The following is a 27712-nucleotide window of genomic DNA, read 5'->3' as shown; positions in this document are numbered from 1 at the left end:
CAAAAGTAAAGCAATTCTGAGAGAGACCTGTCTACCCAGGACAAATGTTTCTGTACCTGATATAATGCAATGCTGGAAGCATGTAGGTCAATAGCAGCCAGAGAAGGAATTCGAGATTCTGAAACGGATTTGTTCTCTTTCTTTATTAGCCTAGAATTCCGAGCTAGATAAAAATAACCATTAAAAAAACATAAACAGGGCTAGGAAGATGGCTTAGCAGGTAAGGCACTTGCCTGCAAAGCCTAAGAACCCAGGTTCAACTCCCCAGAAGCCACATAAACCAGATACATGGTGGAACGTGTCTGCAGTTCATTTGCAGTGACTAGAGGCCTTGTGCCCATTCTTGTGCTCTCTATCTCTGTCTTTCTAACAAATAAATAAAAATGTATAAAAAAGAAAGAGCAGATATTCAAAAGAATGACTTTTATCTCCCAAACTTAAGTTTATGAATCAATTAATGATGAACAGCTAATATAACTTTGTTGAGTTAGACAATAAACCATTTAAAATTAAAAAACATAAACAAATAACTATAAACATCATGAAAACAACTGGGCATTTTGTTAGTTTTTCATATTGCACCTTTGTCTCTCAGCAAGTACTTACTATACATATAAGTATGTATATAATAGCTAACTTTAATATGCAAAGCTACTATACATTTTTATTTTTGTTTTTATCAAGGTAGGATCTCACTCTAGCCCAGGCTGCCTTGGCACTCATTCTGTAGTCCAAGGCTGAGCTTCAACTCACAGTGATCCTCCTACCTCTGCCTCCTGAGTACTGGGGATGAAAGGCATGTGCCACCATGCCCAGCACTGAACATTTTTGATATTGTTAGTTCCTAACATAAAATTTAGTAGTATAAATAAAAGGGCTGAAGAAAGTAGCGGCATCATAAACATACCTATGCCTTCTAAAGTTCTTAGTTCAGGGAGGTGATTATAATTCAGTTCAGGCAAATGCACATCTGCTTTGGAATATTCTTTTCTTTTCTTATTTGCCTGAAGAAAGTTCTTCTCACTGGAGACCTAATATCATCAGAATGATAAATTAATTTTATAAATATAAGGTAACTAGAATTTCTTCCTTTTGTAACTACTGTTCATAATCCTCAAATTTGTGACTAATTAAAAAGGCATTAATGACATAGAAAACAATTTTACCTAATTAATTCAATAATTTATTAAAACTGCTAACAAAGGATACAAAATAAATACACAGAAATCAGTAGCCTTCATATATGCTAACAACAAACACACAGAGGATGAAATCAGAGAATCACTCCCATTCACAATTGCATCAAAAAAAATAAAATACCTTGGAATAAACCTAACCAAGGAAGTAAAGAACTTATACAATGAGAACTTTAAAACACTCAAGCGAGAAATTGCAGAAGACACTAGAAAGTGGAGAAACATCCCTTGTTCCTGGATTGGAAGAATCAATATCGTGAAAATGGCAATCTTACCTAAAGCAATCTACACATTTAATGCAATCCCTATCAAAATTCCAAAGGCTTTCTTCATGGAAATAGAAAAAACAATCCAAAAATTCATTTGGAATCACAAAAAACCTCGAATATCTAAAATAATACTGAGCAACAAAAAAGAGGCTGGTGGTATCACCATACCTAATTTTAACCTATACTACAGAGCCATAGTAACAAAAACAGCATGGTACTGGCACAAAAACAGACATGTAGATCAGTGGAACAGAATAGAGGACCCAGATATAAGCCCAAGTAGCTATAGCCACCTGATATTCGATAAAAATGCCAAAAATACCCATTGGAGAAGAGACAGCCTCTTCAGCAAATGGTGTTTTGAAAACTGGATAAATATCTGCAGAAGGATGAAAATAGATTCCTCTCTCTCGCCATGCACAAGAATTAAGTCCAAATGGATTAAAGACCTTAACATCAGACCGGAAACTTTGAAACTGCTAGAGGAAAAAGTAGGGGAAACCCTTCAACATATTGGTCTTGGCAAAGACTTTCTGAATACAACCCCAATTGCTCAGGCAATAAAACCACAGATTAACCACTGGGACCTAATGAAATTACAAAGATTTTGCACCGCAAAGGACACAGTGAAAAAAGCAAAGAGGCAACCTACAGAATGGGAAAAAATCTTCGCCAGCTATATATCTGATAGAGGATTAATATCTAGGATATACAAAGAACTCAAAAAGTTAACCAATAAGGAATCAAACAAGCCAATCAAAAAATGGGCTAAGGAGCTAAATAGAGAGTTCTCAAAGGAAGAAATACGAATGGCATATAAGCACCTAAAAAAATGTTCCACGTCACTAGTCATCAGGGAAATGCAGATTAAAACTACATTGAGATTCCATCTCACTCCTGTCAGATTGGCCACCATCATGAAAACAAATGATCATAAATGTTGGCGGGGATGTGGAAAAAAAGGAACCCTTCTGCACTGCTGGTGGGAATGCAATCTGGTCCAGCCATTGTGGAAAACAGTGTGGAGGTTCCTAAAGCAGCTAGAGATTGATCTACCATATGACCCAGCTATAGCACTCCTAGGCATATATCCAAAGGACTCATCTCATTTCCTTAGAAGTACATGCTCAACCATGTTTATTGCTGCTCAATTTATAATAGCTGGGAAATGGAACTAGCCTAGATGTCCCTCAACAGATGAGTGGATAATGAAGATGTGGTACATTTATACAATGGAGTTCTACTCAGCGGTAAAGAAAAATGAAGTTATGAAATTTGCAGAAAAATGGATGGACCTGGAAAGTATTATACTAAGTCAGGTAACCCAGGCCCAGAAAGCCAAGCGCCACATGTTCTCTCTCATATGGGGATCCTAGCTACAGATGACTGGGCTTCTGTGTGAGAATGAAAATACTTAGTAGCAGAGGCCAGTAAGTTAAAAAGGAGACATAAAGGGTGGAGAAAGGAAAGGAGGAGGATACTTAATAGGTTGATATTGTATATATGTAATTACAATGATTGTAATGGGGAGGTAATATGATTGAGAATGGAATTTCAAACGGGAAAGTGTGGGGGTGGGGAGGGAGGGAATTACCATGGGATATATTTTATAATCATGGAAAATGTTAATAAAAATTTAAAAAAAAATAAAAATAAAAAAAATAAAAATAAAAATAAAAATAAAAAAAAAGGGCTAAGGAGCTAAATAGAGAGTTCTCAAAGGAAGAAATACGAATGGCATATAAGCATCTAAAAAAATGTTCTACGTCACTAGTCATCAGGGAAATGCAGATTAAAACTACATTGAGATTCCATCTCACTCCTGTCAGATTGGCCACCATCATGAAAACAAATGATTATAAATGTTGGCAGGGATGTGGAAAAAAAGGAACCCTTCTGCACTGCTGGTGGGAATGCAATCTGGTCCAGCCATTGTGGAAAACAGTGTGGAGGTTCCTAAAGCAGCTAGAGATTGATCTACCATATGACCCAGCTATAGCGCTCCTAGGCATATATCCGAAGGACTCATCTCATTTTCTTAGAAGTACATGCTCAACCATGTTTATTGCTGCTCAATTTATAATAGCAGGGAAATGGAACCAGCCTAGATGTCCCTCAACAGATGAGTGGATAATGAAGATGTGGTACATTTATACAATGGAGTTCTACTCAGCGGTAAAGAAAAATGAAGTTATGAAATTTGCAGAAAAATGGATGGACCTGGAAAGTATTATACTAAGTCAGGTAACCCAGGCCCAGAAAGCCAAGCGCCACATGTTCTCTCTCATATGGGGATCCTAGCTACAGATGACTGGGCTTCTGCGTGAGAATGAAAATACTTAGTAGCAGAGGCCAGTAAGTTGAAAAGGAGACATAAAGGGTGGAGAAAGGAAGGGAGGAGGATACTTAATAGGTTGATATGGTATATATGTAATTACAATGATTGTAATGGGGAGGTAATATGATGGAGAATGGAATTTCAAACGGGAAAGTGTGGGGGTGGGGAGGGAGGGAATTACCATGGGATATATTTTATAATCATGGAAAATGTTAATAAAAAAAATAAAAAAAAAGAAATATTAAAAAAAAAAAACAAACAAAAAAACTGCTAACAAGTGGGAAAGCTAATTGTTCTTTAGTTTCTCCTCCCTCTGCCAATCTTCAGTGGAAGTCCTGGGAAGCAGTAAAGAGGGATAAAATGGGCATAACCATGGTCCTTCAGGCTGGCCAGCCTTATACAACATCCTGTGCTCTTCAGCCAACACTTGCTGTTACTCAAATTTTGGACAGTGGACCTTTGTGCATATTACCACATCTCTAAGCCTGATTTTTGTACTTTCCCACTTTAATCTTCATAGTCGTTTTTATGTATTTAACCTTAAGTCTCAGTTGCTCTTTATTCAACACATAATACTATCTTCCCAGGAATACGGTTAAATTTAAAAAGTATAACCTCAGGCTGGGGAGATTGCTTAATGGTTAAGGTGCTTGCCTGTGAAGCCTAACTCTCCATAACCACATAAACCGATGCACCAAGTGACACATGCGTACAGGGGGCACATGCGCAGAAGGTGGGCACAACCCTGATCCTTCAGGCTGGAATTCGTTTGCAGTGGCTAAGGCCCCGGACTGCCAATTCTCTTCTCTCTTTCACTCTTTCTCTCTCATAAAAAAATTAAAAATAAAAAAAGTTAAGGTTATAACTTCAGGCTGGAGAGATGGCTTAGTGGTTAAGGCTCTTGCCTACAAAGCATAACAACTTGGGCTCAATTCTCCAATATCCACATAAAGCCAGATGCACAATGTAGCACATACATCTGGAATTCATTTGCAGCAGCTGGAGGCCCTGGCACACCCATTCTCTCGTCTATCTCTTCTTTCTCTGCTTGCAAATAAATAAAAACAGTTTATAAAAGATACTTTAAAAACATCAATTATTTTTATAATGTTTTATTATTACTACTCCCATAGAATTAATAAAGTCAGAAAAAATAAAAAAATAATAAATAGTAGCACCTCAATTCTGCAACTCTACAAATTTGAAATTTTACACTCTTTTTTTCATTGAAGACTCACAAAACCCTATATTCTTATCCATACTTTCAAAATCAGTGGTAAAGATAGGTGATCTGCTTAAAAAAAAAAAGCCATGTGTGATAAAGTCATGAAAAACTATAAATACACAACATATAATACACATGTACTGGTACATATAACAACGTTATGCCACTGAGCATCCTTTATTCCTCAACGTTAATATTCTGTGTTTTATGCCAGTTTGCCAGACTCATTGTGATTGCTAGATGAACTTACAAGTTTTTTTTTTTTTTGAGGTAGGTCTCACTCTAGCCCAGACTCATCTGGATTTCACTATGTAATCTCAGGATAGCCTTGAGGCAATCCTCCTACCTCTGTCCCCCACTTTCCCACTCCCCCAGTGCTGGGAGTAAAGGGTGCACCACCACACCAGGCTTGCTTATTCCTTTTTCTTTCTTTTTTTTTCCTTAAGGGCTTGTGGTGGTTTGATTCAGGTATTCTCCATAAACCTAGGTGTTCTGAATGCTAGGTACCCAGCTGACAGAGATGTGGGAATTCAGACCTCCTGGAAGCAGTGTATCGTTGGGGGAAGGCTTATGGATATTATAGCCAGTGTCCTCTTGCCAGTGTTTGGCACACACTCCTGGTCCTGTTTTCCACGTGATGTTGGCCTGGAGGTGATGTCCACTCTCTGCTCATGCCATAGTTTCCCCTGTCATCATGGAGCTTTCCCTCTAGTCTATAAACCAAAATAAACCCTGAATTTGCAACACAGTCTTGTGTTTTGGAAATGGCCATGGGCAGTGTGAAGCAGGTTTGCTGGATGCCTGCAAATGCCTGCTAATGGAGCAGTGAGGATGGACCATGAGTTGCAGTGGAGACCCAGTGGAGATGCCAGGACCACAAAATGGCTGCTAAGGAAAGTTGCCGGCTGTATGAAGTTTTCCAGGGACTGTGAGTAGCCTTGCTGTAGGGGTGGAATTGGAACTGCAAAGACTTGTTGCTTCTTAGAATTATTGGACTTGGAGATTTGTCACTGGCTAGAGTTGTTGGACTTGGAGCTATAGAGTTTGATATTTGCCTTGGTTGTTTTAAATCTTGTATTGGTTGAATATCTCTTTGCTATGCCTGGTGCCATTTTTTTTGCAGTGTGAATGTGTATTCTGTCCCATTATGGGTATTTGGGGGAATTATTTGGTACCATGGCTCAGTTAAAAGAGCTCAGAATGCCACGCATGGTGGCACACGCCTTTAATACTAGCACTCGGGAGGCAGAAATAGGAGGCCTGTCACGAGTTCAAAGCCACCCTAAGACTACCGAGTGAATTCCAGGTCAGCCTGGGCTACAGTGAGACGACCTCATAAAAACAAAACAAAACAAAAATCTGGGATTATGGGAGTTTTTGAACATCATTAAGATAGATTAAAACTATGGGGACTTTTAAAGAAGGACTGAATGCATTACATTTTACATCATGGGTGGTTATCAGTTTATGGGGGCCAAGGGCAGAATGTGGTATGATTCAGGTGTCCCCCATAAACTTAAGTGTCCTGAATGCTAGGTTTCCAGTTGATGGAGATTTGGGAATTAACGCTTCTTGAAGGCAATTTATTGTTGGGGGGCTTATTGGTATTATAGCCAGTGTCCCCCAGTGTTTGGCACTCTCTCCTGTTCCTATTGTCTACCTGATGTTGGCCAGGAGGTGATGTCCAACCTCTGCTCATGCCATCATTTTCCCCTGCCATCATGGAGCTTCTCCTCGAGTCTGTAAGCCAAAATAAACCTTTTTTCCTACAAGCTTCTCTTGGTCGGGTCTTTTCTGTCAGCAATGCAAACCTGACTGCAATAGGGTTCATAAGAGAAATTTATTTATTTGAGAGGGGGAGAGAGAGATACACATGTATGTACCTGTGTGCATCTGGCTTTCCTTGGTTACTGGGGAACTGAACCTGGGCTAGCAGGTTCTGCAAGCAAGCAACTGTAACTGCTAAGCCACCACCCCAGCTCCCTGCTTACTATTTTAACTGAAAAAAGGTTAAGGCAATTAGCTAAAGAATGAGCTAATTAAATGATTATGTAGCAAATAAACTGTTTGCAAACATAAAATAAAAAAGAATTAAAACTTCCAGATTTACCCATTCGAAGAGTGACAAATTAAGGATGGAGAGATTGCTTAGTGGTTAGAGCATTGGCCTGCAAGGCCTAAGGACCCAGGTTCAATTCCCCAGTACCTGTGTAAGCCAGATGTACAAGGCAGTACATGCATCTGGAGTTCATCTGCAGTGGCTAGAGGCCCTAACATACCCATTTTCTCTATCTGCCTTTTTTTCTCTCCCAAACAAATAAATAGTGACAAATCAAACATACATGTTCCTAATTACATATTTATCCACATAGAAGATTTAGCAGTGTACTTAACAATAAAGTAGAAGTTGAAGAAAGTCTGGTATTAGCTCTGCCTTTAATTTTCATTAAAGAAATACTCAAGTAATCACTTCCTTTCTTTCTTTTTCCAAAGAAAGATAAATAGAAAAAAGATCTAAAATTATCAGCCAGCATTGACTATGCAATGCCTGAAAACAGGTTGGTATAAATTTTGACAAAAGATATTGAGCTATTTTGTAAGAGCTTTTGATTAATCTTCCAGAGCAGACAAGGATGATAATAAACAAACATCCACAAGGAGAGGATGAGACAATGATGGGAAACTAGTTATGAGAATGAGTTACAATAGTAAAGAGGCCTGCATGCTAGGGTCTCACATGAACTAAAGAAAACAAAAAGCATCTGCAGGGTCTAGCAAAGGAAACAGTAAATGCAGAAGCCCAAAGGCTGGAGTGTGACTAGCCACATTCCAGAAGTACCAAGGGAGGCTGGAGAGAAGGCTCAGTGGCTAAGGTACTTGCCTGCAAAGCCTAACAACCCAGGTTTGATTAACCAGTACCCATGCAAAGCCAGATGCACAAAGTGGCACATGCATCTAGAGTTCATTTGCAGCAGCTAGAGGCCCTGGCATGCCCATTTTCTGTCTCTTTCTCTGTCTGTGTTTCTCTCTGCTTGCAAATAAATAAATAAATAAGAAGTAACAAGGAAATCTATGTGGTTGGAGCAGATCAAGAAAGACAGCAGAGCTGGCATACAGGGGTGGGAGACTGGAATCATGCTGGACTTAGTAGCCCTATGAGGACTTTGGCCTTTATCTCATCTTCCTAAAGATGAGAAATCAATGGAGGTTTCCTGAGCAGAAAGATCATGATTATTTGACTTAACTGGAAGGCTGGCTGTGTTGAGAATAATAATGCTCCCCTCTGCACTTTACCTGACCTGGGCATATGCTTCTTACATCAAACTGACATGGTTTTCAATTTGTACATCTTCTATTAGACCATGAACTCCACGAACGGAGATTAACTTAATTCAATCACAGTGTCATATATATATGTGACATTATCAATAAATATTTATTAATGAATAAACAAATTACTTTCATCAAAACGTAGTATGGCCAGGCAAGATGGCACATGCCTTTAATCCTAGCACTTGGGAGGCAGAGGTAGTAGGATCGCTGTGAGTTCAAGGCCAGCCTGAGACTACATAGTGAATTCCAGGTAAACCTACACTAGAGTGAGACCCTACCTCAAAAACAAAACAAAAATCTAAGGAGCTGGCTCAGAGGTTAAGATGCTTGCTTGTATAGCATAAGGACCTGAGTCCGATTCCCTAGTACCCACATAAAGACAGATGTATAAGATGACACATGTGTCTGGAGTTGGTTTGCAGGGGCTAGAGGCCCTGTGTGCCCATTCTTTCTCCCTCTCTCTTTCAATCTTAAGTGAATAAATAAAAAAAAAATTTTTTTAATCTATCAAGGCCACCCTGAGACTACATGGTGAATTCCAGGTCAACCTGGGCGAGAGCAAAACCCTGCCTCAAAAAAAAAAAAAAAAGCAAAGCCGGATGTGGTGGCACACGGCTTTAATCCCAGAACTCGGGAGGCAGAGGTAGGAGGATTGCTATGAGTTCGAGGCCACCCTGAAACTTCATAGTGAATTCCAGGTCAGCCTGGGCTAGAATGAGACCCTACCTCAAAAAAACAAAACAAAACAAAAATCCAGTAAGGGGGGGACTGGGGAGATGGTTCAGCAGTTAAAGGTGCTTGCTTGCAAAGTCTGCCAGCCTGTATTCAATTCCCTAGCCACCCATATAAAGTGGGATGCAAACAGCGGCACAAGCATCTGGTGTTTGTTTGCAGCAGCAAGAGATCCTGGGGTACACATACACATACGTACACACAAGTGCAAATAAATAATAAATAAACAACTAAGTAAATAAGCATCAAAAATAATCTAGTGGCCTGTGTGTTATGGGGGAAACCAACCACTCTCTAACTGGACTGGAGGCCTGCTCTACAGGAGGGAACACATGCCTGGTACTGAAAGCCTAGTCAAAAGCCTATGATGGGAGAGGTCATGAGCCCTAGGGGTGTACTGCCTGCTAGTATCTGGCAAAATTCATATATTATGCTCACCAAACTGCCCTGTAAGCACTTTTCCTAATGACCATACTCATATATTAATGCTACTCTCACTTTTGGTTACAGAAGCTTCTATTTTTAGATGGTGGTGACCTCTGGGATGACTCAGAAGGCAACATAGTGCTGAGAATAAGAGACAGAAGAGTGTTTGGCACTAAGATATCTCTATCACACCTTCCAAGGCTCAGGGTCAACTGCAGAAGAGGTGACAGAAAGAATGTAAGAGCTAAAAGGAAGGGTAGGACTACTTACAATGCAATCTTACAGACACAAAATGGCCTAGACATCCATGACCTTGCAGCGCTTGGCACTACCTATACAAGACCCTCACAATGGGAGGAAAAGATGATGATATCAAAATAAAAGAGACTAATTGAGAGTGGGAGGGGATATGATGGAGAGTGGATTTGTGAAGGGGAAAGTGGGGTAGAGGAGGGAATTATCATGGTTTATTGTCTATAATTATGGAAGTTAAAAAAAAAAAACAAGTTTGAAAAGGTAATCTAGGGTCTGGAGAGATGGCTTAGCAGTTAAGGTGCATGCTTGCGAAGTCTAAGGACCCAGGTTTGATTCTCCAGGTCCCATGTAAGCCAGATGCACATGGTGGCACATGCATCTGGAGTTCATTTGTAGTGGCTAAAGGCCCTGGAGTGCCTATTCTCTCCCTCCCTCACTCTGCCCCTCCCTCCCTTCCTTCTTCCCTCTCTCTGTCTCTAGTAAATAAATAAAAATAAATAAAATCTTAAAAAATAAAAAACAATCTAGTATGGGGGCTGGGGAGATGGCTAAGTGGTTAAAGGTGATTGCTTGCAAGCCTGCCAACCCAAATTTGAGTCCCCAGCTAGATGCAAAGCGGCACATGAATCTGTAACCCCAACATAACTATAGCAATGGAAGGCAGAGCCAAGAGAATCATGAATCTTGCATACAATTTGACTTTGTATGCAGCAGCAAAGCAATGAAAAACCCTATCTCAAAGAAGGAAGGTGGGGACAGACGCCTTGAGATTGTCCTTAGGCCTCCATAAACATGCCATGCACAAGAATACTCATATACACATATATAACACATAGAAGTTTTTTTAAATCTAGTATGGATAACATAATCTAATCTATCTTCTCATTTGCCTTAAAACCCAAAGGAGCAGGGAGAGTAGGAGGACTGATATGTGAGTATCAGGTTAAGAAAATGTACTATGGTAGGGTGTGGTGGCATACACCTTTAATCTCAACACTTAGGAGGCTGAGGTAGGAAGATTGCCCTGAGTTCAAGGCCAGTCTGGGCTACAGAATGAGTTCCAGGTCAGCTTGGGCTAAAATGAGACCCTGCCTCAAACTCTTCTCCCCCCAAAAAAAAAAAAAAAAAAAAAAAAAAAGGAAAATGTATTTTGTTGGTGAAAACAAAACACATGATACTGTAATATCTTTCAGACTCACAAAATTTATTTAAACTTTCAGAATTCCATATTCTTTTGTGACTATGACAGTCTGGAATGATACGTACATAATCAAGGTTTCACTTTACTCTCCAAATAAAACTCTTAGTCCTTTACTCTCATACTTAGTAAGTCGGGAACTATCACTTGCTTTTCTACTACTGAGAACAGTGTACTTACCGACGTGGTCACATTCACATTATAAATTCCTGATGGGGAAGGCTGGTTTGGTTTAACAAAAGGTATACAGTATTTCTTAGTTTTTTCATCCACTCTGTAACAAAAGTTTTTAAAGTTACAATCACTAATATTTTCAAGCACAAAACAAAATGACTCCATGTTAAGTGACATGCAGTGTAATGTGAACTTAATGCTAATTGTCAAATACATACTGCATATAAACTCAGTGAAACCTTCTATTTATCACATCACTCATGCCTCTTGCACAGCCCCAAGTCTACCAAATCTTCCTCTCAGGAAAATGCCCACAAGGAGTTTTTTGTATCAACAATGATTTCCATTCATTGCATGCAGCAGCAGCCTCCTAAAACCAATTATTCAGTTTTTTGTTTTTTTTTTTAAGGGAAGCCCAATAGACTGGCCTTTTTTATGAAAGAGAGAGGATACCACCTTGTGTGCATATGTGACCTTGTGCATCTGGCTTATGTGGGACCTGAAGAGTCAATCATGGGTCCTAAGGCTTCACAGGTGAGTGCCTTAACTGCTAAACCATCTCTCCAACTCTATTCATTTTATAATAACCTCTTCACATTCTCTTCACTTTAAACAGTATGATCCTATTTTCTATGGATTCAGGCAAATGTTTTGGATCAAGTTCTAATAATTTCCATCACATAGGTAAAAACATTTCCAATATCTATCTCATAAGTATGAATACCATCCGTAATTCCGACCATAAAACAATGCAGGCAAATTAGCATGTACTTCTCATTTGCAAATATATGATCAAATAATTTTTTAAGTCTCATTTCCCTAACTCATACCTGTAACTCTGAGCTCCTGGAATAGTCCCCACTCCAGAATTAATACCAGGAACAGCTGCAGAAAGACTGTGTGTCAGTGGGGGGATCACCATGCCTGGATTCCTTGGGTGGTCCATGCTGACATTGCTACAGTCTGGGAGGCTGGTGGATGGCATGCCTTTGATGTGGTTTGTCCCACTGCTGTGGAGACAACTGGTATTTGAAGCTCTGCTGCCTTTTTCAATTTTTTCTCCATCAATTTTTAACCCTTTTACTTTTAGCATTTTACAATCCTTAGTTTTGGGATCAGCATTAGTATCCTAACCATAAAAAAGAATGTTGAGACAGTTAATGATCTGATAAGAATAAATTATCACTCCTCCTATAAGCACTTGTGCTTAATTTCACAAGTACCACCCTTTTCATGCCCAGCGTCATTATTCTACCCATGGAATTAAAATTTAACCCAGATTTTTATTCAAAAAGCAATTGTGAAAATACAAGAATGGAAATGCAACCCATACTAATTGTATGTATGTGTGTGTGTGTGTGTGTGTGTGTGTGTGTGTGTGTGTGTGTATACATATATATATTTGTATATGTATCTTTCTAAGTATACATATATAAATGCACATTTTAGTGGGGGAAGAGGATTCAAGAATGCTACTTTAATTCTTATATATTCAGAGACCACAAACATAAAATCCAATCAAGAACTGATCTGCAAGGAGTAGGTTAAGAAAATGTTTTATGTTGCTGGAAACAACAACAACAAAAATAACACTGCAATAACATCTTCTTTTGGTTCACTAAATGGTAGTGAATTGGTAATGGATATGAATTATCTTATCAAGAAGAGATCCTAGGGCTGGAGACATGACTTAGTGGTTAAGGTACTTGCCTATGAAGTCTAAGGACCCAGGATTGATTCTGTAGTATCCACATAAGCCAGATGCAGAAGGGGGTACATGCATCTGGAGTTTGTATGCAGTGGCTAGAGGTACACACATTCTTTCTCTCTCTCTCCTTCCCTCCCTCCCTCTCACACGTAAATAAATAATAAAATATTTGGGAAAAAAAAGAAGAGATTCTAGGAAACTTAGCAGGAAAAGTAAACTTTAATTAAATATCTAAATCTCAACATTTAAAATATCCTACTTTATTAAAAATTCTAAAAACAATATTTTTATTTCTGTTAAGGAGGAAAAATATGGACTAAGTGTGTATGTGTGTGTTCTGTATGTATTACATATGCATGTGTGTATGTATTTGCTCCTGTGTGTACATACATGTACATAAACACACAACTATCTAGGTGTTTTTGGATGAGTATGTAGAACTAAAGTTCTCTCTAGATGCAGTTTCTACACTAAAGATCCAGCAAACTGCTTGACTTTGGATGAGAGCATTTTGACTGTGGAAAGATGAAGTGTACATGCAGGGCAAGAATTATCTTGGGCTATCTTAGTCCCTTTAATAGGCATTTACTTTCACCCTTCATATTTGACCTAATAGTCTCATGACTTTGGAGTAAACCTCTTAGAACATACTGACATGCTTAGTAAACTTTACCAGCCCCAGAGCAAAAAGGCTATAATATCTGAAAAATATAGTAAGGTTTTTTGCTTTGCTATAGCTTCCTACCTAATATCCCACCAACATATTTGACCTGTGACCGTCTACATTCTGTACCTATAAAAGGTTTTCTATTCTTGGTAGCTCAGAATATACTTTTCCTCATATATTTAAAGTCAAGTCATTATTTAATCATTTGATTTCCTGGCAACCAGTGTTCAAACTCCTGGAACATGTGAGGCACTCAAAAGTTAACAAATTAAGGGCTGGAGAGATGGCTCAGGAGTTAAGCTGCTTGCCTGCAAAGCCTAACAAACTGGGTTCATCTCCCCAGGACCCATGTAAAGGCAGATGCACAAAGTGGTGTGTGCATATGGAATTTGTTTGCAGTGGCTGGAGGCCCTGGTATGCCCATGCTCTGTCTGTCTGTTATTTTTCTCTGCTTGCAAATAAATACAGAAAAATATTTTTAAAAAATAACATATTGTCTTTTAAATAGGTGGTATTTGCAAGAAAGATAGGGCAGTTTTTGTTTTGGTGGGGGGTTATTTGCAGCCAGGCTAAAAGACAACTTAGTACTCAAAAACTTTTCAAAATATTCATTTATCCTCCACAATTTTTAAAAAATTATTTATTTATTTGAGAGAGACAGACAGAAAGAGGCAGAGAGAGAGAGAATGGGCACACCAGGGTCTCAAGCCACTGCAAAGAATTCCGGATGCGTGCGCCCCCTTGTGCATCTGGCTAACGTGGGTCCTGGGGAATCGAGCTTCGAACCGGGGTCCTTAGGCTTCACAGGCAAGCGCTTAACCGCTAAGCCATCTCTCCAGCCCATATCCTCCACAACTTTAAGTTTTGAAACATGGACACCTGGGGCTAGGAGAGGGCTCAGTGGATACTTCAGTTCAGATCCCCAGCATCCAGGTAAAAGCTGGCACAGCAGGTACTCTGTAATCCTTTTAGGGAGGGAGAGGTAGGAGCTAGTCTAGATGAATCTCTTCAGTGAGAAACCTTGTCTTAGAAATTAAGATGGAAGCAGGATGTAGCAGAGCACACCTTTAATCTCAGCACTCAGGAGGCAGAGGTAGGAGGATCACCATGAGTTTGAAGACACCCTAGGAATACAGAGTAAACTCCAGGTCAGCCTGGGCTAAAGCGAGACCCTATGTCAATAAAAAGAATTAAGATGGAAAGCAACTAAGATACCTGATGTCAATTTCTGGTCTTCACACACATGTACACATGTGCATGTACACCCACACACATGTACACACCACACTTATACATATGCCAAACAATGAGGATTAAACATGAACATTTACCTGCACCACAAGTGTTCTTCTTTCTTCACTTAAAGTATCATCTTTTTCCTTCTTTCTGTTCAGGGATTTTTTAGGTAGAGAAACATTCCTGGCATCTTTCTCTATTTTTAACTGTAGTTCCTGAGAAAACCTACATAAAAATATAGTTATTACTTTTTATATACAATACAACAAAATTATACCCAGAAAAATTTTATTTTCAAAATAATCATTTTAAAAAAATAAGCCCATTTTATTTAAAATGAGAAAAATAATGGCCTAGATGAAGAGTTCCTAAAGGGTGGCTAGTAGACCTTTGGGGGGTCTCAAGAACCTTTCAGGTGGTTCTCTGATATCTTCATCACCCTGTGGACATTTGCACTGTCAATACGAAGACAATGGTGCCTGAAACGCTGTTATCTTACCAACAAAACTGTGCTAGCAACCACTGTATTTTATTTTTTAGAAAACTATATTTTTATTTATTTATTTTAGAAAGAGACAGGCAGCTAGACAAAGAGAATGGGCACACCAGGGCCTCCAGCTACTGCAAATGAACTCCAGACCCTTGTGCATCTGGCTTTATGTGGGTTCTGGGGAATTAAACGCCAGTCCTTAGGCTTTGGAGGTAAGTAAGTACTTTGACTACTGAGCAATCTCTCCAACCCTCTTTAAAAAAAAAATATTTTGTTTCTTTACTAGAGAGAGCAACGCACGTAGAGAGAATGGGCCCACCAAGGCCTCTAGCCACTGCAAAAGAACTCCAGATGCATGTGCCACCTTGTACATCTGGGTTACATGGGTACTGGATAATCGAACCTGGGTCCCTAGGCTTCACAGCCAAGTACCTTAACCATTAAGCCATCTCTCCAGCCCCAACCATTGTTTTCTTCACAGCTACATATCCACAAATAGAAAGAATGAGAGGTATTTCCCTTAAAACTATCTCTGATGGGACAAAGGAGGGTAATGGAGGGGAGTATAATCAAAGTATATTATATACATGTATGAAAATATCATAGTGGGGGCTGGAGAGATGGCTTAGCAGTTAAGGTGTTTGCCTGCAAAGCCAAAGAACCTAGGTGTGATTTTCCCAGGATCCACATAAGCCAGATGCACAACGAACTTCAGACACATGCACCACCTTGTGCATCTGGCGTGCCCATTCTCTCTCTATCTGCCTCTCTCTCTCTGATTCTTTCTCTCCCTCTCAACTTAATAAATTTTAAAAATTAATTAAAAATATCATAGTGAAACATTTTGGTATTTTATATAATTAATATATGCTCATAAAAACTTTTTAAAAAGATAGAAGTCCTGAAAAAATAATGTCCTTGATGAAGCAGCAAAAAGGTATTGATTTATTAAAGTTAAACCTTGAATATATACCTCTCTTCATATTCTGTATGACAAAATGAGAATTTATATAAAGTCCCTCTGCCATGAACCAAAGTATAATGGTTGTCTTTAGAAAATGTGGTAGTTTGAATGTATGGCCCCATAAACTCAGGTGTTTTATTAAAATCAAGTTTGAAACTTCACCTCCTAGTAGGCAGACTCCTGCTAGAAGGGGGCATATCACTGGGGGCCCAATCTGAATTCCAGCCCAAAGGTGTGTGGAAAGTAGTATGAGCTATGGTGGTGTGCTTGCTTGAGGTGCTGGCTGTTTAGTGGTCTTTCTCTGCTTGGATTTGTGAAAGGAAGCCAGCTTTTTCTGCCATCAATGGAACACCCCCTGGATTTGTAAGCTTGAAATAAATCTCTTCCTCCCATAGACTGTGTCTGATTGGATATTTGTCCAAGCAATGTGGAACTGACAACAGAAATGTATTACTGCTTGAGACAGACACCAAGCCAAGCATGTTTATTTAAAAAAAAAAAAACTATGCTTATTCTAACTTAAGGAATGTAGCCAATATTCTGTTTTAAAAAATGAATAGGGGGCTGGAAAGATGGCTTAGCAGTTAAGGCGCTTGCCTGTGAAGCCTAAGAATTCATGTTCAAATCTCCAGGTCCCAAGTAGCCAAATGCACAGTAATGCAAGCATACAATGTCACACATACTCCACAAGTGGCACACATGTCTGGAGTTTGTTCACAGCTGGTGGTATGCCCATTCTCTCTCTCAAAAAAAGAAAATTAAAAAAAAATTAAATGAGCAGGCCACAAGGCGCACACCTTTAATCCCAGCACTTGGGAGGCAGAGGTGGGAGGATCACCATGAGTTCAAGACCACCCTGAGATTACATAGTGAATTCCAGGTCAGCCTGGGCTATAGTGAGACCCTACCTTGAAAAACCAAAAACAACAAAAGAGTGAACAGAAGCTGGAGATATGGCTCAGTGGCTAAAGGCATTTGCTTGTAAAGCCTGATGATCCAGGTTCAACTCCCCAGTACACACATAAAGCCAGATACACAAAGTGGTATATGTATCTGGCCCTGGTATGCCATTACACTCACTCTTCCTCCCTCTCTCTCTCTCTCTCTCTCTCTCTGCTTCTTTGTCTCTGTCTGTGTTTCAAGTAAATAAATACACAAGTAAAGCAAACATAGTAAACTCTCCATTTCAAGGTCAACAATTGATAATATTTTATAAACAAAATTCAGGGGCTGGAGAGATGGCTTAGCAGTTAAGGCGTTTGCTTGCAAAGCCAAAGGACTCTCCAGGACCCACATAATCTAGATGCACAAGGGGGTGTATGCATCTGGAGTTCATTTGCAATGGCTGAAGACCCTGGCATGCCCATTCTCTCTCTCTTTCTCTCTCTCAAATAAATAAATTAAAATACATTTTAAAACTTAGTATCTGTAGGGGCTGGAGAGATGGCTTAGTGCTTAAGCGCTTGTCTGTGAAGCCTAAGACCCTGGTTCAAGGTTCGATTCCCCAGGACCCACGATAGCCAGATGCACAATGGGGCGCATGTGTCTGGAGTTCGTTTGCAGTGGCTGGAAGCTGTGGTGTGCCCATTCTCTCTCTATCTGCCTCTTTCTCTCTCTGTCACTCTCAAATAAATAAATTTAAATGAATTTTTAAAAACTTAGAATCCGTAGAAGCTCTCCAATAGTTCAAAAAATTTTTGATGAAATAGAATGTAATTTTGTTTTTGTTTTTTCGAGATAGGGTCTCACTCTAGCCCAGGCTGACCTTGAATTCACTCTGTATTCTCAGGGTGGCTTCAAACACATGGCAGTCCTACTATTTCTGCCTCCCAAGTGCTGGGATTAAAGGCGTGTGCCACTACACCCAACTAGAATGTAATTTTTGCTATTGTATAATGAAATGTATCAGCATTTTAAAACCCAAGTAACTTAAAAAAAAACAAACAGAATTTTCCAAATGACTTCTGCATAACAAAAGCATGCATAGGTAAAAGATCAATTTGGGAAACAGCAGCCAAGCCAAGACAAGCAGAGAGTGCACCAAGGAGGGAACTGTCTTTATAATTCAGGGTAGATGAGATAGAAACCTACTCCAAAAGGTAACTAGACTGATCTCCACTAGGGCAATATACACTCTAAATTTGGGTGTGTAGGTTTGAACTGGAAGTACTCATTATACCACCCATAGCAAGGCAGATTGCTAAAAAAAAAAACTTTATAGGGAAGAGTTCAAAATCCACTCAACCAAGATAGAAATTCTGATTTTTTTTAATTTGATGTTTGTTCATCTAGTATATTTCAATTTTTTATTAAATATTTTATTTATATTTTCAAATAGAAGGGTAAGGTAGATGGGGAGGTGGGAAGAGGTATGTGAGGGCCTCTTACCACTGCAAACTCCAGATACGAGCATCACTTTGGGCATCTGGCTTTACATGAGTACTGGGAAATTTAACCCAGGCCAGCAGACTTTGCAAGCAAGAGCCTTTAATCCTGAATGATCTCCCTATCCATATCTAAACATTTTTACTTAGGTTATTTTTGGTCATATTTAATATCTTTATCTTTTAGTGCTTTCTCAGGTTTTTAAAATTTTTTTATTGGCGGGGGGCACAGGCACACCAGGGCCTCTAGTCACTGCAAATGAATTCCAGATGCATATGTCACCTTGTACATCTGGCTTATATGGGTCCTGGGTTATCAAACCTGGGTCCTTTGGCTTTGCAGGCAAGAGCCTTAACCACTAAGCCATGTCTCTAGCCCTGTTTCTTGTTTTTAATCTCCACTCTTGAGTATGCATTCCACAATTGTTTTGTTTGTGTTTGTATGTTGTTTAGTTGGTTTTAGGTTTGTTCTGTATTTTCCTCTATCCAGTCTACTAATATTTATTACTCTTCCCATAAACAACTCATATATTTTCCCTTTCTTTCTTATCTCTTCTCCATACTCTCTCCTCTCTATTCTCCATAACCACAACCTTCCACAACCTTAACAGCCTCTAAAATCTGTGGGATGTAAAGGGATCCAAACTTTCCTCCCTCAGATATTTTGCTACCTCTATCTTTTTCAAAATCACCACTAGTCCCTATTTTAATCCATTCCACATCCCTCCTACTACTTAGTAACCAAGATCCTAACATACTCCATACTAGTCTTGCTAGTTTATCTACCAGAAGACATGACAAGGAAATGGATTTTAAATATATTTATATTTATTAATTTGAGAGAGAGAAAATCGGCAGAGAGAGAAAGATAGAGACAGAGAGAATGGGTATGCCAGGGCTTCCAGCAACTGCAAATGAACTCCAGATGCATGTACCCCTTGTGCATCTGGTTTGTGTGTGTCCTGGGGAATTCAATCTGGGTCGTTTGGCTTTGCCTCAACCACTAAATTATCTCTCCAGCCCAGAAATGGATTTTAGTATAACGGAGAAAGAAAAGTCTGTTGACATGGTTTCCATTCCACAATACAACCAAACTTTATGCAACTAGTACTGCCAGGTTGGGCATGGCACTTGAGAGGCTGATGTGGGAGAATCATAAGTGCAAGACTAACCTGGGTTACCAGCCTGTGGTAAAAATAAAAAACACCACTGTCAAATTTTGGTATCAAAGTATGAACGTTTGATATAGTATCAAAGAATAATACCATTACCTAAAAAAAGACTATCAAAATATACTTCTACTTTTCCCAGTACATATTTGTGTGAGGTAAGAGTTTCTTCCAACCAAAACCATACAGCACAATGTTCACACTAAACACTGAAGCAAATTGTAAAGAGTCAACTACCTACACTAGGGATGAAATGGTCTAAGTGGGGTTGAAGAGGGGATGGAGAAGAAGAGGGAGGAAGCTTAATCAAAATTTAAGATGTTGGGCTGGAGAGATGGCTCAGTGGTTAAGCGCTTGCCTGTGAAGCCTAAAGACCCCGGCTTAAGGCTCGATTCCCCAGGACCCACGTAAGACAGATGCACAAGGGGGAACATGCGTCTGGAGTTCGTTTGCAGTAGCTGGAGGCCCTGGCGTGCCCATTCTCTCTCTCTCTCTCTCTCTCTCTCTGTCTGCCTCTTTCTCTCTCTGTCTGTCACTCTCAAATAAATAAATAAAAATGAACAAAAAAATATTAAGATGTTGTGAGTGAGTCATATGGAAACTTACTTCTTCACTACCCAATAGGTAATGTGAAAAAAATAAGAGTTTGGGTTGGAGAGATGGCTTCATGGTTAAGGCATTTGCCTGCAAAGCCAAAGTATCACTGTTTGATTCTCCAAGACCCACGTAAGCCAGATACACAAGAGGGTGCATGTGTCTGGAGTTCATTTGCAATGGCTGGAGGCATGCCCAATCTCTCTCTCCCTCTCTCTCCTGTCTCTCTCTCGAATAAATAAATAAAATATATTTTTAAAAAGAGTTTGGGCAGAAGAAGCCTGTGGAGGTGGATAATGTACCCAGAAGCCATAGATTGTTACTAGAAAAATTTCAGTGCCAGGGGTGGGATATCTTCCAATGAGTTATTGGCCAGTGCTGTAGTCAGGTTCGCATTTCTGGCAGAAAACACCCAAGCAAGAGCAGCTTTGTGGGGGATAAAAGGTTTATTTTGGCTTATAGACTTGAGGGGAAAATGATGACATGAACAGAGGGTGGACATCACTTTCTGGCCAACGTTAGGTGGACAACAGCAACAGGAGAGTGTGCCAAACACTGGCAAGAGGAAGCTGGCTGTAATACCCATAAGCCTGCCCCGAACAATATATGGCCTCCAGGAAGTGTTAATTCCCAAATCTCCATCAGCTGGGAACCTAGCATTCAGAATACCTAAGTTTATGGGAGACACCTGAATCAGACCACAGCCAAGGAGGACCCTGGCATTCCCAAAACATTACAGGCTACTGCTAAGGCTCTTTGTTGCCCATGAGAACTAGACAGTTATACCCTATTGCTGAAGACCCCACATGATTGGACTGTAGGTCACTAAGAAATCAAACTGGAGCTGATCTGGATGCCTCCTCCCTGTTTGTTGACTAGCTGTCAGGATGCTGGAAAGACCTGTGTAGCTTCTTGAGGGAGAAAAGTCAGTACTAGTCTTACGTAGTGGACCCAACAAGTTTTATGGCTTTACAGCTGGCCAGCCAGGCCAAATGTACCAACTGCTGCAATGATGGCAGTTCTGTTAGGGAGAAAACTAACTGCTCTCTGACTGGACTTGAGACCTGCTTCGCAGGAGGGAATTCATGCCTGGTATTAATTAAAACCCTATGGCTTAAGGAGGTCTTTAGCCCTAGGAGGGAAACTACTGTTGCTGTCTGGCTAAACACATCTATTATTACCACCAAATTGCCCTCTAAACAATTGTTTATTTTATTATTTATTTGAGAAAGACAGAGACAGAGGAAGAGGCAAACAGAAAGAGAGAATGGGCCTAGGGCCTCTAGCCATTGCAAAGAAACTCCAGATGCATAAGCCCCCTTGTACATCTAGTTTATGCGGGTCCTGGGGAATCAAACCGGGGTCCTTAGGCGTCGCAGGCAAATGCCTTACCCGCTAAGCCATTTCCCCAGCCCTATGCCCATATACTAATGCTATTCTTACTTTTGGTTAGAGAAGCTTCTCTTTTCAGATAGTGGTGACCACTGAAGAGACTCAAAACTCATCAAAATGCTAAGAAGTGATAGTAGTGTACTCTGCACTGTGAGACATCTCTACCATACCTCCAAGGCTCAGGGACCATTGTGGAAGTGGTATTGGAAAGAACCAAAGAAAGGGGAAGAGTACATACAATACTGTCATCCAGACACAAAGTTTCCTTTATATTCATGACCTCACAGTGGCTGATGCTACTTACACAAGACCTGAATAATAGGAAGAAAATAAAATGATGACATCAAAATAGAAGTTGGAAAGGAGGGATCCAGTGGAAGGGGGATAGGGAGAGGGAAGGGAGGAGGGATGGTGGTTGGTGGGGATTATGACCATGGTATTTTGTTCATATGTATGGAGGCTGTCAATAAAAAGTTTTTAAAAGTCTGGAGCTAGATATGGCTTAGTGGTTAAATGTTGGCCTGCGAAGCCTAAGGATCCAAGTTTGACTCCCCAGTACCCATGTAAGCCAGTTGTACAAGGTAGCACATGTGTCTGGAGTTTATTTGTAGCGGCCAGAGGCCCTGGCATGTCCATTCTCTATCTGCCTCTCTCTAATAAGTAAAAAATAAAATATGTTTAAAAAAGAATCCAAATATCTTTTTTTTTTATTTGAGAGAGAGAGGGATACAGAAATAGGAGGGTAGACAGAGAGAATGGGCATGCCAGGGCTTCAGCCACTGCAAATGAACTCCAGATGCATGCGCCCCCTTGTGCATCTGGCTAACGTGGATCCTGGGGAATTGAGCCTCGAACCGAGGTCCTTAGGCTTCACAGGCAAGCACTTAACCGCTAAGCTATCTCTCCAGCCCCCCAACTATCTTTTGTTATTTTATTGTTCTTTTTCACTCTTACACCCTAGTTACCTGAGACAGTCTCTTAGTGAATCTGGAGCTTATTGTTCTTCACTTGGATTGGTTGACCTAAAGCCCCTCCTCAGCCCACCCCTCTCAGCACTGGGTAACGGGCACACACAGCTATTCCCAGCTTTTTATATGGGTGCTGGGGATAGAACTCAGGTCTTCATGCTTGCTCAGCCTGTGTTCTTACCCACTGTGCTATTTCTCAACCCCCCCACCCAGCATATTTGGGGGGGTTCCGAGATAGGGGTCTCACTCTAGCCTAGGCTGACCTGGCACTCATTCTGTAGTTCTAGGCTGGGGTTGGAGAGATGGCTTACTAGTTAATGTGCTTGCCTGCAAAGCATAAGGACCCAGGTTTGATTCCCCAATACTCACGTGAGCCAGATGCACATGGTGGCACATACATCTGGAGTTCATTTGCAGTGTCTAGAGGCCCTAGTGTGCCCATTCTCTCTTTCATTCTCTCTCTTTCAAATAAAATGAAATAACTGTTTTAAAAAATGTAGTTCTAAGCTGTATTTGAACTCACAATGATCCTCCTAACCCTGCCTTCCAAGTGCTGGGAGTAAGGCACCAACTATCTTTTATTAAGCTAAATATTAAAGAGACTTGCAAAAGTAGTTGCCACAGCCACTCATCTCACTACTGTTTGTCATCCATGCTGTTACCAGCACCCAAATCAGCACCAGAGACCATGGCACAGCACGGGCACCTACAAGCTGGGCACACTAAGGTCTCCAGCACTTCGTGTGCTTAGTTTGACAGCAGCTGCAGAACACCACAGATGATGGCACGCAGCTTGAAGAAACATAGGAATCAGGGACCCACATGGTAGATAGATGTCACCAGAGGAACACAGGTAGAAGAAAAACAGGAAGAAATTGTTTCACAAAAGCCAGCGGCTCCCATTTAATAAACATGGAAACTATATTACTGCTAAAAGCAAGTGGAAGAAGGATACTAATGTTTGAGAGCCTGCAAACAGAGATGATAACAAAAATAAGAGAAACTGTGTGACTGCTGTGGAAGCCTTAAAAGTATGGTGGTATTCTACCTCTCAGTAAATCCGTCCATCTGAAAGAAATCATGGTGCAGGAGGTCAGCACAGAAGGGCCTCTTGTCCGGGTCAATATGTAAGCATTTCTGAAAAATCAAGAACATGAGTCTTATTTAAGAAAGACTGCCTATATTTAAATATCTAAGTGTATAAAATGAAAATTCCTGGGCTGGAGAAATGGCTTAGTGGTTAAGGCAGTTGCCTGCAAAGCCAAAGGACCTAAGTTTGATTCCCCAGGACACACAAGGTGGAACAAGCAACTGGAGTTCATTTGTAGCATCTGGAGGCCCTGGCATACCTATTCTCTCCCTCTCTTCCTCTCTGTCTCTCCCCTCCCTCCCTCCCTCCCTCTGTCTGCCTCTATCTCTCTCAAATCAATGAATAAATAAATAAAATGAAAATCCCTCTTAATAGCCAATGAATTTTAAAGATCTTTAATCAAGGATAAAGAATAAAGTACATAAACCGGGTGTGGTGGCACATGCCTTTAATTCCAGCACTCGGGAAGTAGAGGTAGGAGGATTGCCTTGTGTTTGAGGCCACCCTGAGACTCCATAGTGAATTCCAGGTCAGCCTAGGCTAGAGTGAGACTCTACCTTGAAACCCCCCCCCAAAAAAAGAATAAGGCACAAATCTAGACTATCAATGGATGCTCATAACATGATCACATCTGATCAGTGGATGCTCATATCATAAAACATTCAGTGTCTCTAGATGGAAACATACAAATTCCTATGAAGCAATCTTGCCAAAAAGTAAACAGAATTCTGAGAAATCTCTATCTCTAGTATGAAACTACAAGAAATACACATAAAGCATAATAAATTACATTATGCATAAAATCATGCAGGAAACACAAAGTTGCTTCCACAAGTATGAATTTTAAACAAAAGAGAAAAAAGAAGCATATATAGCCAGGTGTGGTGGCTCACACCTTTAATCCCAGCACTTCTGCAGCTGAAGTACAAGGATTACCCAAGAACAGGCCTGTCTGGGCTAGAGTGAGACCCTACCTCAAAAAAACAAACAAACAAAAAAAAGAAGCATATATATAGATTAGGTCCTCCAATCTATAGCAATCACCAAACATGGTGGCACATGTTTATAATCCCTTGGGAGACTGAGAGTAAGACTCTTTTATAAATAAGCAAACAAACAAACCTATAACAGCCAATTACAATCTACCCATTTTCTTTAGATCATAATTTAACCCATAAAAAGAAATGGTGTAAATAAAAAAATAAACAAAGAAATGGTGTGAAATTAATTAAATCATTGGCAAATGATTACATATTTTAAATTTAAAAATTATCATATTCTAACTAAAAAAGTAATTTTAAAAAAATACATCCCTGATACTGAAAACATACAACAGGGATAGTCATGTGCCCCAGGGGTGTAACGTCTGCTTTGTCTGGCTAAATGTATATACTATGCTCATCAAACTGCCCAATAAGCACTTCTCTTAATGTCCATACCCATATATTAATGCTACTTTCACTTTTGGTTAGAGGACCTTCCCTTTTCAGATGGCAGTGACCTTGGGACAACTCAGAAGGTATCATGGTGCTGGGAAGAAGTGACAGAGGAGTGATCAGCACTGCAATATCTCTATCACACCTTCCAAGGGCCAGGGTCCATCGTGGAAGAGGTGGCAGAAAGAATGTAAGAGCCAAAGGAAGGGTAGGACTCCTTACAACATGCTCCTCCAGACACAAAATGGCCTGGATATCCATGACCTCACAGCCCCTGACACTACCTACACATGACAATCATAACAGGCAAAAAAGATGACATCAAAATAAAAGAGAGACTGATTGAGAGGGGGTGGGGATATGATACAGAGTGGAGTTTCAACGAGGAAAGCGGGGGAGGGAGGGAATTACCATGGGATATTGTTTACAATCATGGAAGTTGTTAATTATAAAAAATAAAGAAAAATATCTTGAAAAAAATAATAAATTGTTTAAAACAGAAACCTATTGCAGAATGGAAGAAAAGGGTCCACTTTGTGCTGATACTCTGTCAGGTGCTTCATATAGACACCTTTGCTATACTTTCCTTGCTCTGATTCGTTGAAATCCCCCAATAGCAATTACAATAGAAAGGGACTCTGTAAATACTTTTAAATGAATGAAATAAGCTCAATGGCTAACTGGGAACTTTTACTATATTAGTGAAATAATATATTGTCTAGTATATTACTTGCTTCAAGATATTCCAACAAGAAGTAGAAGGAAGTATGGCTAAATTAAACAAAAGTTAGTGTTAATGCTTATGGTAGTTTGATTCAGGTGACCCCCATAAACTTAGGTGTTCTGAATGCTAGGTTCCCACCTGATGGTGATTTGGGAATTAACGCCTTCTGGAGGAAGTGTAGTGTTGGGGATAGGCTTATAGGTTTTATAGCAAGTTTCTTCATGCCAGTGTTTGTCACACTCTCCTGTTCCTGTTGCCCACCTTATATGGGCCAGGGGGTGATGTCCACCCTCTGCTCATGATATGGTTTTCCCCTGCCATTGGTCCCCTTGAGCCTGTAAGCCAAAATAAACCTCTTTTTCCCACAAGCTGCTCTTGGTGGAGTGATTTCTACCAGCAATGCGAACCTGACTGCAAGAATGCTAGATGACAAGTATATATGAGGAGTTGTTACATGATTATCCTTTCCACAGTTACTAAAATCTTATATAACAAAATGTTTTAAAGTTTTATGGGGCTGGAGAGATGGCTTAGTGGTTAAGTCATTTGCCTGCAAAGCCAAAGGACCTAGCTTTAACTCCCCAGGGCCCATGTAAGCCAGATGCACAAGGGCACATGCATCTGGAGTTCATTTGCAGTGGCTACAGGCTCTGGTGCACCCATTCTCACTCTGTCTCTCCTCTATCTCTCTCTGCTTGCAAATAAATAAATATTTTTTTTAAGTTTTGCGATTCTATTTAATGGATATAAGTTGAACAACAGTTTATTCTCTTTGAATGGCTTTACAAAGAGACCATGAAGCTGGTCCCACTGAAAAACATTTCATCTACTAGAACATTATAAAAAAGTATTTTAAAATGTATTTGTAATAGTTTGATTATAAACCCACAAATGGATATGTTTTGACTGGGTTCCTAGCTGATGGCAGTTTTGGAGGTGGAGCCTTGCTAGAGGAGGTGTGTGGCTGGGGGTGGGCTTAGGTGTGTTTTAGCCAGCTCCCCTTTGCTAAAGTTCAGCTCACTTTCCTGTTGCTATTGTCCACCTGATATTGGCAAGGAGGTGATGTCTAGTCTCTGCTTTACTATCTTTCCCTTGCCACCATGAAGGTTTCCCTAAAGACTATATATCAAAATGAACAACTTTCCTCCCATCAACTGCTTTTGGTTGGGTGCTTTATAAAGGGTTAACTTACTGCAGTGAAAACCTCTGATATTTTCTTCAATCAGATACAAACAAAAGCAATGGTCATGTGTAAACTGGCATCAGCAAATCCAGTGTCTAAGTAAAAGTCTCTCTGACAAGACTGCCCCACACTTTTTTTTTTTTAATTTTTTTTTTTAAATTTATTTATTTGAGAGCGACAGACACAGAGAGAAAGACAGGTAGAGGGAGAGAGAGAGAATGGGCGCGCCAGGGCTTCCAGCCTCTGCAAACAAACTCCAGACGCGTGCGCCCCCTTGTGCATCTGGCTAACGTGGGACCTGGGGAACCAAGCCTCGAACCGGGGTCCTTAGGCTTCACAGGCAAGCGCTTAACCACTACGCCATCTCTCCAGCCCACTTTTTTCTTTAATTTTTTTTTTGTTTATTTATTTATTTGAGAGCGACAGAGAGGAGGAGGAGAGAGAGACTGAGAAAGAGAGAGAGAGAGAGAATGGGCGCACCAGGGCTTCCAGCCACTGCAAACGAACTCCAGACGCGAGTGCCCCCTTGTGCATCTGGCTAACGTGGGACCTGGGGAATCG

General features: G+C 40.2%; 1 protein-coding gene across 3 annotated transcripts in view; it reads right to left on the bottom strand.

Moving 5' to 3' along the window:
• Window positions 1-27712, bottom strand: part of Cdkl2 (cyclin dependent kinase like 2) — a 64181-nt gene that overhangs the window by 9917 nt on the left and 26552 nt on the right. Inside the window, exons 7-12 of one of the 3 annotated variants that reach the window (XM_004664876.2) lie at window positions 23767-23855; window positions 14853-14982; window positions 11977-12275; window positions 11153-11246; window positions 908-1031; window positions 57-163 (exon numbers count right to left, since the gene is read on the bottom strand). In XM_004664876.2, the coding sequence (XP_004664933.1) occupies window positions 57-163; window positions 908-1031; window positions 11153-11246; window positions 11977-12275; window positions 14853-14982; window positions 23767-23855 (843 nt within the window). The remainder of the gene's footprint in view (window positions 1-56; window positions 164-907; window positions 1032-11152; window positions 11247-11976; window positions 12276-14852; window positions 14983-23766; window positions 23856-27712) is intronic. The other 2 variants (XR_006639601.1, XM_004664877.2) reach the window with 2 other exon arrangements.

The sequence above is a fragment of the Jaculus jaculus genome, chromosome 11 (assembly GCF_020740685.1).
Source record: "Jaculus jaculus isolate mJacJac1 chromosome 11, mJacJac1.mat.Y.cur, whole genome shotgun sequence".
NCBI lineage: Eukaryota > Metazoa > Chordata > Mammalia > Rodentia > Dipodidae > Jaculus > Jaculus jaculus.
This window is presented reverse-complemented; position numbering and strand designations above follow the sequence as displayed.